Source organism: Seriola dumerili, unplaced genomic scaffold, assembly GCF_002260705.1.
Source record: "Seriola dumerili isolate Sdu_G_001 unplaced genomic scaffold, Sdu_1.0 BDQW01000044.1, whole genome shotgun sequence".
Taxonomy (NCBI): Eukaryota; Metazoa; Chordata; class Actinopteri; order Carangiformes; family Carangidae; genus Seriola; species Seriola dumerili.
The window spans coordinates 379,480-392,600 of record NW_019174299.1 but is presented as its reverse complement, the minus strand read 5'-3'; the positions used below and the strand labels follow the sequence as shown (position 1 = coordinate 392,600).

Genomic DNA, 13,121 nt, shown 5'->3' with positions numbered 1-13,121 from the left:
GACTGTCGAGTGGATGAGCGGATGGTAGTTCTGAAACATTTAGCCTATTAACTGAGTAGAAAACTGTCATATTTAATTGTCATATTTAATTATTAAGTCATTTGTCATACATCCCAAGCAGTTACTGGTTCAAGCTTCTCAAATGTGCAGATTTTTTTTTTTATTGTTTTGTTTCATTTTAAGTTGAACAAATACCAGTGTTCTGAAGATATCATCTGGGCATTTTTCACTATTGTAAGCTAACTGAGTAATTGATTTATAGAAAATATAATCAAGAAATGAATATAAGAAAATACCTGTTAGTTGAAGTCCTAAGTGGTTTGTTGTACAGCTCGATGAAACTGAAGTGTGAAGTTGCGTAGCTGCTTTGTGCAGGAAAAGAAAAAAGTTGGAGTCTAGTATATGTCATAGCTTTGGAAAATCAAGGTGTGAAATTGTATAAGAATCCTTCCACCCACATTTGACAGCTGTCTGAAATATTATACTGGATCCTGTAGATCAGCAACGGAAAACATGTACCTGGAGCTTCCATAACCCTTCAACCTCTGCGTATATGTTGCGTCATGCAGAAAACGACATCTCGCTTTAATGACATCTGCGTTATGTTGAATGTGTGTGCACAGGTTAGAGATTTTTTTTTTTTTTTTGCCTCCTCTCTCTTTCTTCCTTCCTCCATCTCCAACTCATCCATACCCCTCCCCCCCACCCCCTTTGGATGGCACGAAACTCCACCCTCCCGCCTCCCCCACCCCTCTCAGCTCAGCTGACCAGCCTGGCCACGCTGCCCCCTGCTGACCGACAGCTACGGGAGCCCGCCCTTCTCAGCAAGAGAGCCACTGTGGAGTCATGGCTGACCCGAGAGGCCAACACACTACAGAAATACAGACTGGTGAGACATGAACATACACTTATGTATATCTTGTTCATATACGAAACATATGAATTTTGTTTGTTTCTTTAATGTGTGTGAGTGCCAAGTTTTTGATTGTAAGTCAACCTCTCCATAAAGGAAAAATAAAAAAAAAATATTTTTTTTTAATGTGTTTGTTTGTTTGTTTGTTTTTTTGTGTACAGGACCTGGCGGAGAAGCACCAGAAAACACTGCAGCTGTTGAGGAAGCAGCAGACCATCATTCTGGATGACGAGCTGATCCAGTGGAAGAGACGGCAACAGCTGGCAGGCAACGGGGGCCCACCGGAGGGAGGCCTGGACATCCTGCAGTCCTGGTGAGTTCTTTTCTGCCTCCCACCAACATCACAGCCACTAGACTCCCTTGCAAAACAAAAGGGTCACAGGTTTACAAGCTTGTAATTGACCACCACTGGGTTTATTTCCAAAGTTTATTGGCTCCTAATAAGAGAGACATAGGCAGACATACGTCGACATCCCTTATTTTCCACCTGGCTTGGTTCTGTTTGCCATTTTTGGAGCATTTTGATATTGGTCTTCTGGACCTTCTGCAGTGCAAATTTTAATGTCTGTCTGTGTTTAGGCCTAATTCTTACTTGTGTGTGTTTGTGTGTGTGTGTGTGTGTGTGTGTGTGTGTGTAGGTGTGAGAAGCTGGCAGAAACTATCTGGCAGAACAGGCAGCAGATCCGGAGGGCAGAGCACCTTAGACAGCAGCTGCCCATCCCCGGCCCCATCGAAGAGCTTCTCAACGAACTCAACAGTACTATCACAGATATCATTTCAGCTTTGGTCACCAGGTGTGTGTGTGTGTGTGTGTGTGTGTGTGTGTGTGTGTGTGTGTGTGTGTGTGTGCGTGCGTGCGTGTGTGTGTGTGTGTGTAAGTTTATTTGTAATTATAACGACTGGATCATCTCTGAAAAAAGCTGATTTTAAGGGCATCAATGTAGGTTAGCATAGCTTCAACATAAGGATGAGGTTAAGTGAGTGGGTGTGTTATGTACACTGAGGCCTTGCCCTTTCCTGAACTCACTGTTGGCCCTCACAGAGGCAAATCCTGCTTACACAACCTCAGTTGCTTTTGTGGCCAACAGCAGCGATATCATCTCTTACTAAAATTAAATTACTTAGGCATTCACTTTATCCATCTACTGATTCAATTCACATGAGCGAAGCTACTGCATATGACTGTAGAGAATGTGCGGATGTTTGGGAGCATGCTTGTGTTTGTTCTCTTGATTCATTACGTGCTGGATGAGCATTATCTGCTAACGTGAGAACATTTAGCTTTTTCAAGATTTGTTGAAGTTAAGTTGTAAGATTATCTTCCTTAAGATTTCAGTTCCGGCTTTGACTTTTACGACACCTGTGGTTACCATGGTAATGGCAAGTGCAGCTTAATGATAGCTGAGCAGATAATTTGTCAGAAATACAACAGAAGAGTAACTAGTGTACAGTATCTGTTTACCGTGCAGCCAAACAAACTTATGTTGTTTTGATAGAAGTCAGTCAGAAATAATGGAAACCACAATCTGATTTCACGGTGTGAGTCATTCTCCGTGCAGCAGCAGAGCACAGTTAAGTTGGTTACCTTGCTGCAGAGCTGGAGGTGTGCGTCCTGTTGCCTGCAGCTATTCATCTCACAGCTCTCTGTGGCTGATCTTTCTTGTTTCATTACTCCCTATAACGTTTAAAACTGATCCATGTCAAAAAACGTGTCCTAAAGAAAGCCACCTGGTGTGTCATGTTGAACTCTTAATACAGCTCTGATACGGTGTGAAGAGAATAAACTGTGAACAGTGAGGCTGTTATTAATTAGATTAAATTACGCTGCATCACATGCTGCATCGTTTCTCATGAATCCCCTTGTGCGTGTCAAGGTAGTTTTCATCCAGCACAACAATTTCAGACTGTCATTGACAATGAATACTGCTATTTAGAGACATCATTACATATTGTAAATACCTTGAGAATCTTAAAGGTGCTATATGTAAGTTTTCTCTGCTGCGGAACATGGTCTCTTGGTGTGAGCATGTGGTGATGGTTTTAATGGTCACTTGCCAAGAGCTTCAGCCATCATTGCGTTTACAAGACAAGAGGTTAGTACATGCCCTCTGGGCAGCGCTATTTCATCATCCTCTCATGTTGGACAGAGCAGAGTGGAAACTACAGTGACTCACTATCACAAAATAGTATTGGTAGACGGACAGGCCGGTTGGCTGGTTAGCACTGCTGAAGTTACAACATTTCTTCTAGACTGGTAAGTAAACAGCTGTTAATGCTGACCATAGCAATGTAGCAATAGTAAAAACTTACATATAGCACTTTTAAGGACATTAACTTTAAAGTTTGATTTCACTGGGGTTGGATTTATCTAGGCGCAGATTGTAGTGGTGATGGGATCCGTGGTTGGGGAAATAATGTATTGAAAGAAAATACAAAGCAAGTTTAGTCTCCATGTGTTACAGTGTGAGCCCTAGTGTTGAGCCAAAGCACCCCCCCTCCCCCCACTTGCTCAAACAGAGATGACATTGAGACACGGGCTGAGGAGGAGTCCTGACACAGAGGAGGAGGGTTAATGCATAGGTGCCCTGAGGCAAAGTATGGTAGTTGAAGGCACCTAAAGAAATCTGCAGAGACACAGAGCATGCAATGTTAAAGAGATTAAAACTAAGGACGAGTACATACAGCTTGTTTCAGTACATTTGTTTTTGCCCCAACAGCACATCTGCCAGGATCTTTTAGCCTTCCATCATCTCTGAACACAAAGTAATCTGAAGTATTTGACAGCATCCTCTCCCACTTTCTTAGAAGATTTTCCCTGCAGGGACCCATAACACATTGAAAAGCCATGTCACTGTCACAGCGATTTCTGACTGACCACAGACAAGCCTGTGACCAGCCAGTAATGCACTGCTATCACGCATCGTACAAACACTGGTTATGTTCCTTCAGCAACATCCTCTATATATGCCCATGAAGCCTCAGGAGGTTTCAGGCTGGAAATGAGCTGTGATGAGCGTTATCACCACGTAGTTCAGCTACGGAACAAAGGGCTAAAAGGCTCATAACATCAGTATGTGTTTGTTTCCAAGCTCTGTCTGAGTCCTCCAGGTTTAATTATTAGGTTGTGTTATGTGGACATAAGCAGACAGCTATGCAGAAAAGCAGACCAACACAGTCAGAGAAAAAAGTAATTGTTAACCCTGTTGGTTTACTGAACAGCGATTGCTTTCGTGCCCCTCCATTAGTGCGCAGTTTATTACAATTAAGGTCTTTTTCAAAGGCTAATGTTCCTAAATCTGCAGGTGAGTGGAACTTAGAGGAACCCTGTGGAATTTCCATTGTCAACAAGCAGTCATACACACTGTATATGTTAAGTCTGATGTTGAAAGCATTTTCTAACATGCAGCAAATCTCTGTTTCATTAAGGGGACTTAAACTAAATGAGCCTCCAAGGCACCTAATCAACAGGACTCTCTTCTGCCATTCAGTCCAACTCTCCTTTGTGTTTCCACAGCACCTTCATCATCGAGAAACAGCCTCCGCAGGTGTTAAAAACCCAAACCAAGTTTGCCGCTACAGTGCGCCTCTTAGTGGGAGGGAAGTTGAACGTGCACATGAACCCCCCACAGGTCAAAGCCACCATCATTAGTGAGCAGCAAGCCAAGGCCCTGCTGAAGAACGAGAACACAAGAAAGTAAGTCCAGTGCTTTAAGCATGTCAGTGTGGATTTAAAAACTGACAACAACAGAGAACACTGGAGTTTCAGCCTTCTGCTACTTGGTGACAATAACAACATGGCTTATTTTCAATTAATACAGCAAAGATGTTTCAGGAAGTGACACATAGCACTTTTCCAGTCTTATCGCTCAATCAAAGCGCTTTACACTATAAGCTGCATCCACCCAATCATACAGCACTTTTTCTATGTATGCTTTTCTATCTCACACACACACATCAGGGGAAATCAATTTGAGGTTCAGTATCTTGCCAGAGGACACTTAAACACTGGAAAACTGGAAGAGCCGGGAATTGAACCGCTGACCTTTCGATTGGTGGGCGACCTGCGCTACCTCCTGAACCACAGGGGCGGCTGTTGTGTAGTCACATGTTGTAGCAACAACATGTGATCCATCTGTTTTCCTTAATGTGTTTGCACATATTTTAGTATCCCCTCTTCCTTTAGTGGGGACACTGCAATGAGCTCCCACGACGCCATTAAGACAAGGAGTCTTAGTTTTCCTACAAGGATTACTTGATCCAAGATGAACTCTAGCCTAGTGTGTTTTTTAGACCTCACCACAGACATGGCTGGAACTTGAACAATGCCTCAGAGGAATCTATGGTGTGGATGCAGAATCCACATTTAGCCGGTTCCACAGCCTTAGTCCACATTCCTCCTGACTAATAGAGACCTTCTGACTGTAGGTCAGCCAGGCAGCCAGTGTGGCTAAATGGGTGAGCAGTTAGAGCCATAACCCCAATATGCAGCCCAGACAAATCTGCATACTGAGAAGATAGAGAGGGTGGTAGTTAAACTTTCCAGTTATATATATATAGCCTATATATAAAAAGTATTAACATCATTCCTACACCCAGCATGCTTTTCACTCCACTCCTGCTGTCCAAACGAGCATCATTTTGTATTAATTTGCTCTGGGAAGAATGTAATTTTCAGCACTCGAGTGCATACAGCTAATTGACTCCTCGATGGTCTCTCTCCTGCAGTGACAGCAGTGGGGAAATTCTCAACAATAACTGTGTAATGGAGTACCACCAGACAACAGGCACTCTCAGTGCCCACTTCAGGAACATGGTAAGTATGGCCTTGTGGTGTACATGAGTTAACTCATGATAGCAGCAACAGCAAATTAAATGACTATCATGCCCTTCATATAGAAGCTGTCTGCAGAATTCATTTGAAATTATATCAAAGAATAAATATGCACATATGCACGTGTCCCTGATCTGTATGTACTGTAAATATATAGAGAAACAGGTTCAATTTATACTTTAATATTATATATTATATAATGCCCTTAATTGAAGCAACTGCCAATAATTACGTCCATCAATATTATGGAAATCTATGACAAAAATGTCATAGCTATGCTTTATATAATGTTTTTCCTATAATAAATGAAAAGAATATCCTCCTTGGCTGAATAAGCATCACTTCATGCATCACCAATGCAGTTCCAATATTTTTGGGATTTCTAGAATAAAGTGAACTGCTGAGCTGCACTTCACCAGCCAGTGTCATTGCCTAGTGTCTGTGCAGTGTGGGTATTACAGTACAGCATGTACCGCACATACCCATGGCACCTCAGCAATGCTTTGGAGGATCAGTGTGCAGCATTAGAAGAGCCCCCTCTCTACATTACACATGTTGTTAGCAACAATCCCCCAGAGCCCTCTATGGATTATTTACATGTAGCGATACGCAAAGTGAATTATGCATGCATGAACTGTATGTATGATGTGTGCATTGTCAGCCTAACCGCGTAGGCAAAACATACAGTATATGCAGTATTCCTCATTGTTACACATGTCTTGTTTCATGTAGTCTTTGAAGAGGATCAAGCGATCGGACAGGCGAGGAGCAGAGTCCGTCACAGAGGAGAAGTTCACCATTTTGTTCGAGTCTCAGTTTAGTGTTGGAGGCAATGAGCTTGTTTTTCAAGTGAAGGTAAGATGGCGCAGACAGATAGGGTGGAACAAAACACTACATGGCCTTGGCACACAAACATAGTATCCATTCTTACTCCTGCAACATCAGAAATGTGTTTATTTTTATGCCCAAGTCTTAAAACCTTGAGTGTCCACTCCTACATACACTGTAACACACAGTGCGCCTCGTACGCTCAGCCACAAGTGCTTGTTCCCGTTCCTCATCTGTCTTTCTGTAAAACAAGTGGTTTTATGATGATGTTTTAATGGTTCCTTCTATACTATTAAATCTGTAGAAGGTCGTGTTGTTTGACAGTAAGTTCAGCATTTATGGATGCTGCAGCGTTCTAACACTGATGGCCTCCCTTCTCTCTCTCTCTCTCTCTCTCTCTCTCTCTCTCTCCAAACAGACGTTATCTCTACCTGTAGTGGTTATAGTTCATGGTAGCCAAGACAATAATGCCACAGCAACTGTGTTGTGGGACAACGCTTTTGCAGAGCCGGTGAGCATCTGTGTGTGTGTGTCTGTGAGTGTGTCTGTGTTCAAACTTTTATTTAGAGATGGCTAAACATAAGCCTGTATACAAAAATCCTTGCAGAAGCAATGAAACGGTATATAAAAAAATATTACTGCTGTGGAAATAGCTGTGTGTGCACTTGTTTATGTGCTCATCTTTGCACATTTTATCTGTGGCTGTGTTTTGCATTCTGCTGCTGCCTTGCTCCCTTCCATAAAGCTCATGTAAATCCCCTGCTGTCTCCCGTGCACCTACAGGGACGGGTGCCTTTCCTCGTGCCAGATAAAGTGCTTTGGCCTCAGCTGTGCGATGCCATCAACATGAAGTACAAGGCTGAAGTGCAGAGTAACCGAGGCCTGTCTGAGGAAAACCTGGTCTTCCTTGCTCAAAAGGCCTTCAGCATCTCCAGCAACAACCCTGATGACTACCGCAACATGACTATGACCTGGTCACAGTTTAATAGGGTCAGTGACAGTTTCTCTCTCTCTCTCTTCTTCAGTGAATACAAGAACACAGCTTTTATAAAGAGTGTCCTGATTATCTGTTATCATCAGTTTTTATGTATGGATTTCTTATCATGCTGCACTTTTTTCCTCATTGTATTTTTGAAATGCCCACAGGCCGGTTTCAATGAGTCATATCAGCCACATGCTTATTTGCCACAGAGAGATTTACTATTGGTTATCCATACATACGAATATTTCTTGCTCCATTTGCAGTGTCTCTACTGCCCTATTCTGTATGACAATTTAAGTGAGAACGCCTCATTGGAAGCCAGGCCTTCATCTTAATGGGCCTGTTTGTCCACACAGTAAAAGGCTGGAGGCCTCATTTTCAGGTTCAAAGCAGCTGGCGGAAAACACACTCACATTCACCACACGCCATCGGTCTCATTAGATTACAGGAACATCAAGTTTCAGCCGCTTCACAGACCCATGTGTAGGCTACACATAGACACCCTGTCGTCTTCTTGCTCTTCCTCAGATACACAACATGGACACATTCAGCCCTACACTTGGTTAAGTCATACACACAACTGGGATGAGGACGTGTTGTTCTTTGTGTTTATGGACTGGATGGACACTGAAAACCTTTTTAAAAAAAAAAAAAAAAAAAAAAAATGTGTGTGCTTGTGCTGTGTGATTTCTAAAAATGTTTTCTCCAAAAACCATTCACCTCTACAGGAAAGCTTGCCAGGGAGGAACTTCACATTTTGGCAATGGTTTGATGGTGTGATGGAACTCACAAAAAAGCATCTCAAACCACACTGGAATGACGGGTAAGGAAGCTGCGGTGTTTTTTTTGTCTTTTTTTCTTCAGTTTCTGTCTTTGGCTGAAAAATACATCAGAACGGACAAATAAAAGCACTACCTCTCTTTTTTCATTTTGACAGCTGGACTGTATGTTCTGTGAGAGTAAAATGTGTTTTCCTCTCCCTATTCTGTGAGTCTTGACAACTCAGGCAATGGTTCACTTTCATGATTTTCCATGGCAACCTGGGGAGTCAGACCTGCTTTTGCCACTAAACTAGAGTGTGGGAGAGCACATAATAGTTATTATGTCTTTTTCTATATCTTTTTCTCTTTTTTTTTTTTTTTTTTAGAGCCATCTTAGGTTTCGTGAACAAGCAGCAGGCCCAGGACATGCTGATGTCCAAACCCAACGGTACTTTCCTTCTGCGCTTTAGTGACTCTGAGATCGGAGGAATAACAATAGCCTGGGTGGCAGAAAATCCTAACAAAGCAGGTATGACACCAAAATTCACATAGCGTCATTTTCTGACTAAATCAACACAGTAGGAAAGCCAGTTAAATGTATGGCTTCCGTCATCTAAATTATGCTAAATTAAAGCTGCATCAAGCATTTTTTTTTTGGCCACTAAGGGAGCAGAGAGATAAACTGCAAATTGAGCATAGCAGATGTTTGGCTTAGTAAGTTCTCATTAATAAAATGATAGCAAATGTACTCAAACATACGGAAGACACAAAGTAATATGGGCATCCCAGTCAACTCGTCTTTTTTTTCGCCTGATGAAGATAACTGTAATAACTTCTCAACTTTAGCCCTGATTTGTGTGGCCAAAAATAATGAAGTTCTCATTAGCATTCTATGATTTCAGGCTGTGCAAGAAGTGTTCAACCAGGTTGAGCTTGACAGGATTTATGTGCAAAATTCTTTTTATGTTTTTTGCTAAATTAAAGCGGCATTGCACCATTTTTTTAAAAACTTTTGACCCTCCTTGCGCAGAGGGAGAAAGTCTAAACTACAAGTACGTATTACTAATATGTTAGCAAACAAAATTTACACAGAAAAATGTAAGAGACTCAGTAGAAACAGGACCATCACATTCAACTCATCTCTCTCACCATCTCTCTTTGTGTGCTTTAAGAGCGAAGAGAAACAATGAAGCGACCTAATGGAGCTATACGTTAGATCAGTGTCATTGAGTGTGTGAGGAGGATATATGATGCGATTGCAGAGTGATAGATTTCAGATAATTCAAATGAAAACAACACTGCAGTACTGCCAAAATTACAATATATTGCTGCTCTTGCCAATGCTGTGGTTTGGGTGCCGTGTTTCTCCAGGTGAGAGAATGGTTTGGAACCTCATGCCCTACACAACCAAAGACTTCTCCATTCGCTCTCTGGCTGACCGCATCAGCGATCTCAATCACCTCCTCTTCCTCTACCCCGACAGACCCAAGGATGAGGTTTTCTCCAAATATTACACCCCACCACTCTGTAAGGGACCCTCTGTTTGCACTGCCTGTTTTTTACTTGAATGTCACAGCTGCGATGCCCCCGATCACTGAGCTATCAGTCATTCTCTCTCCCTGTGCTTGTTTGTTTTAAAGCCAAAGCAGTGGACGGCTACGTGAAGCCGCAGATAAAGCAAGTGGTGCCCGAGTAAGTATCAAGCTTCCTGTTCATCTGTCCTGCTGTTCTTTTGCTCCGTTTCTCTCTTCCCTCTCTCTCTACTCCACTGTCCACCCACCAGTTTTCCCTCTGTGGCAACATTTAGAGTTAATCACTAAATATTGGACCCTGAATTCAGATCAGCTATTAGTTTGCTGTTACAGTTGGAGGAGGCCAATTAAGGATGGCCAGGGTTCCTGAGCAAGCTTGTCTTCCACTCATCATTAGAGTTAGGCTTGTTAGTTAGCAAGCCCTGCTCGCTGCCTGTCTCTGTGGTTGGTTCATACGCAGTACAGAGAATCACCATAATGATGCAGCGAGGCCTGGAAAACACGCTGAGGGTAGTTGCTTAGGCAACTGCTGACCATAGACTCATAGGATTTTATCTTGGGTTTACACGTGTGTGTGTGTGTGTGTGTGCGTGCGTGTGTGCGTGCGTGTGTGCGTGCGTGCGTGTGCGTGTGTAGGTTTGCTACAGCCAATCCAGACCCAGCAAGTGGGAACCCAACCTATATGGATCACGGCGCCTCCCCAGCACCTGTCAGTCATCCTCACACCTATGGCATATACCCGCCTATGTGAGTCAACAAGTCCTTACATATGAGCTGCTCTCTGTGAGAGTGTGTATGTGTGTGTACATTTTGAGTATCTGTTTCTCGGTGATGTGCTGCCAGCTTGTCTGAGTGCGGGTGGCTCCTCTCTGTGTCCCATGGCAGGAGCGACTCTATGTTGGACGCAGACGGAGACTTCGACCTGGATGACACCATGGACGTGGCGAGGCACGTAGAGGAGCTCCTCCGGCGGCCTGTAGAAAGCCAGTGGGGTGGCCAACAATCATGACCCTTGACCTTTTTAACCCGCAACAAAACCAAACGAAACCTGCCTCCCAACATGCCCCACTCGCATTGACATTTCTCATGGTTTAATTCCACTCATTTCTCTTCTGTTTCAGATGGCTATAATGTGAAATGTTAATAATGGTTGTGATTTTTTTTTTTTCTTTTCAGCATGACAGCATGCACGTCAGTGACTTCTCATAGTTTTATTTGTGTCCATAAGTGTTTGTAAAACAGACTAGGTATAATGCAAAACCTACAATGTTACAGTATTGTGAAAAAGAGAAGAAGAAATGATGTTCATTCACACTGTGCATGCATTTCCAGTTGATTTTGAACAGATTTAAATATTATGCTACTGTATGAAGTCATTTTAACAGTTGAATGTTTTTATTTTGTTATATTTTTTTTTCTTTGTAAATGGGTTATCAGTATTTTGACAGTGACATTGAACTTGCCCTTTGACAAAAAAAAGAAACTTACTGAAGAGTTTTGCTTTTTGCTCTAAACACAACATAATCTGAGTCATTGCTCTGCAGAGTTAGTCAGTTTTTTTCAAATCCGTATACACTAACCTAAAGGCAGAGTGACTCTCTTTGCTCTCTGCAGCTGACGGCACACACATCAGCACACGGTACACATGCGCAAGTGTACGATGTATTTGTTCTGATTTGTTCACCAGCTGAAACCCAGGAGAGGGGTTTATGCACCTCCCTCGCTCTCACAGGGCTATTTGTCTTCTGTTTGTACACAGAAATGCAAATCTACGCATTTACCCAGCGCTGCCTGCTTGTCCTCTCAGGTCCCTCTGTTCCCCTCATCAATGCTACCTCGCATTATTCTACTGACAGTCCTTGTTACTTTCTGTTGTTGTTTCTGCACCACATTCACACCAGTAGGTACCACCGTGGGGTTCCACTCTTGTAATTTGTGTTAATATGGGTGGAGAAGATCCCCTTGCTGCCTGACTCTGTTGGCTGTTTCATGCTTGAAATCGCTCACCTGAAGAAAGTCACGTCTGGTTGGTGGTATGCCTGAATATTTGGGGGCAGTGCTGTTCCCCTCTGACTTTATTTCTGCCTGCCTGTCCGTCCACTTGTTCCTGTTGTCGTGTCATGTCACCGTGACATAACCGGGCATGCGCATGTCTCTGTGGGACAGCCTGGCCACGCCAGCAGCTGAAGTCACCAGGCATAGATAGATAGGTGCAGGCTTTGAATGTTTGCACAGACTCACCGGCCGCTGGGCCACATATAGCACCTCAAGCATGTCGAGCCATGTCGGTCTGTTTCGTTGTCTGGCTTTTGTTTTATGGTCAAGATTGTGTGTCCCCCTGTTTTTTGCTACACGTAAAAGACAAAAAACAGATAAGTGTAGTAGAAAATGTTGAGACTATTACCCCACTGCCTCCACTTCATACAAACACACATTCATACACACGACGCTTAATAGAAAATCTATCATTGACAACAGCCTTGCACCTCAGGAATGAATCGCTTTGCTTAGCTGATGTATAAGCCAAATAGAAAAATGATCTATGTATACAGAATATATGAATTTATTTTCTCTATCATAATTCTATTTTATTATTGTTTCTCTGGCACTCCCCCAATGAATGTAACCCCTGTGCATGACCCAGTCGAGGATTTACATACAAACACCTCCCCAGTCTGAGCAGAAGTTTCAAGTCTCGTGTCACCAGAAGTACCAGTTGAAAAAGGACACAGAGCAACTGGAAATCAGAGTTTATGATGTACTTTAGCGTCTTGTTCGACACACTTATAGTATTTAAAATATTCCCACATCTTTCTTTTCATTTCTTTTATTCTTTTGTATCTCTTTCTTTCTTTCCCGTCTTTGAAATCTCAACCTACACAGGCAGTCTTGTGATATATCCTTCATCACCATTATTCTCATAATTTTTTGAGCTTCGTTCCACCGTAGACTGTGTATTTTTTGATGATGTAGATGGCGCTGTGTGCTGTTCAATGTATGTACCATGTTTGTGCTTTTGGGTTTTATCACTTGGAGGTTTTCCAAGAGAAACAGTTGTTGAGTTGAAAAAAGAAGAAAATAAAGTTTTATAAATAATTTGAACTCAACCTGTAGAAGTACAGACGGTTTTCATGTCACTACAAAATAAATGCTTTTTTTTTTTTTTCTTCTTCTTTATGTGTGCAGTCACCACCATTGATTTAACCGACCAGCCACAAGCTCATCTGGATGTGCAGAGTAAAATGTGTAACTGCATCATGTACAGAAAATGGGG

At 42.6% G+C, this 13,121-nt stretch overlaps 1 protein-coding gene across 2 annotated transcripts in view; it reads left to right on the top strand.

Moving 5' to 3' along the window:
- LOC111217479 (signal transducer and activator of transcription 5B-like) overlaps positions 1-13,121 on the top strand; it is a 50,760-nt gene extending 37,639 nt beyond the window's left edge. For both annotated transcript variants that reach the window (XM_022739368.1, XM_022739367.1), the window contains 14 exons: positions 759-889; positions 1,075-1,226; positions 1,552-1,707; positions 4,428-4,607; positions 5,639-5,726; positions 6,477-6,599; positions 6,991-7,083; positions 7,356-7,562; positions 8,283-8,377; positions 8,702-8,844; positions 9,687-9,842; positions 9,956-10,007; positions 10,484-10,594; positions 10,733-13,121. In XM_022739368.1, coding sequence (XP_022595089.1) covers positions 759-889; positions 1,075-1,226; positions 1,552-1,707; positions 4,428-4,607; positions 5,639-5,726; positions 6,477-6,599; positions 6,991-7,083; positions 7,356-7,562; positions 8,283-8,377; positions 8,702-8,844; positions 9,687-9,842; positions 9,956-10,007; positions 10,484-10,594; positions 10,733-10,856 — 1,811 coding nt within the window. In that variant the 3' untranslated portion in view covers positions 10,857-13,121. The remainder of the gene's footprint in view (positions 1-758; positions 890-1,074; positions 1,227-1,551; positions 1,708-4,427; positions 4,608-5,638; positions 5,727-6,476; positions 6,600-6,990; positions 7,084-7,355; positions 7,563-8,282; positions 8,378-8,701; positions 8,845-9,686; positions 9,843-9,955; positions 10,008-10,483; positions 10,595-10,732) is intronic.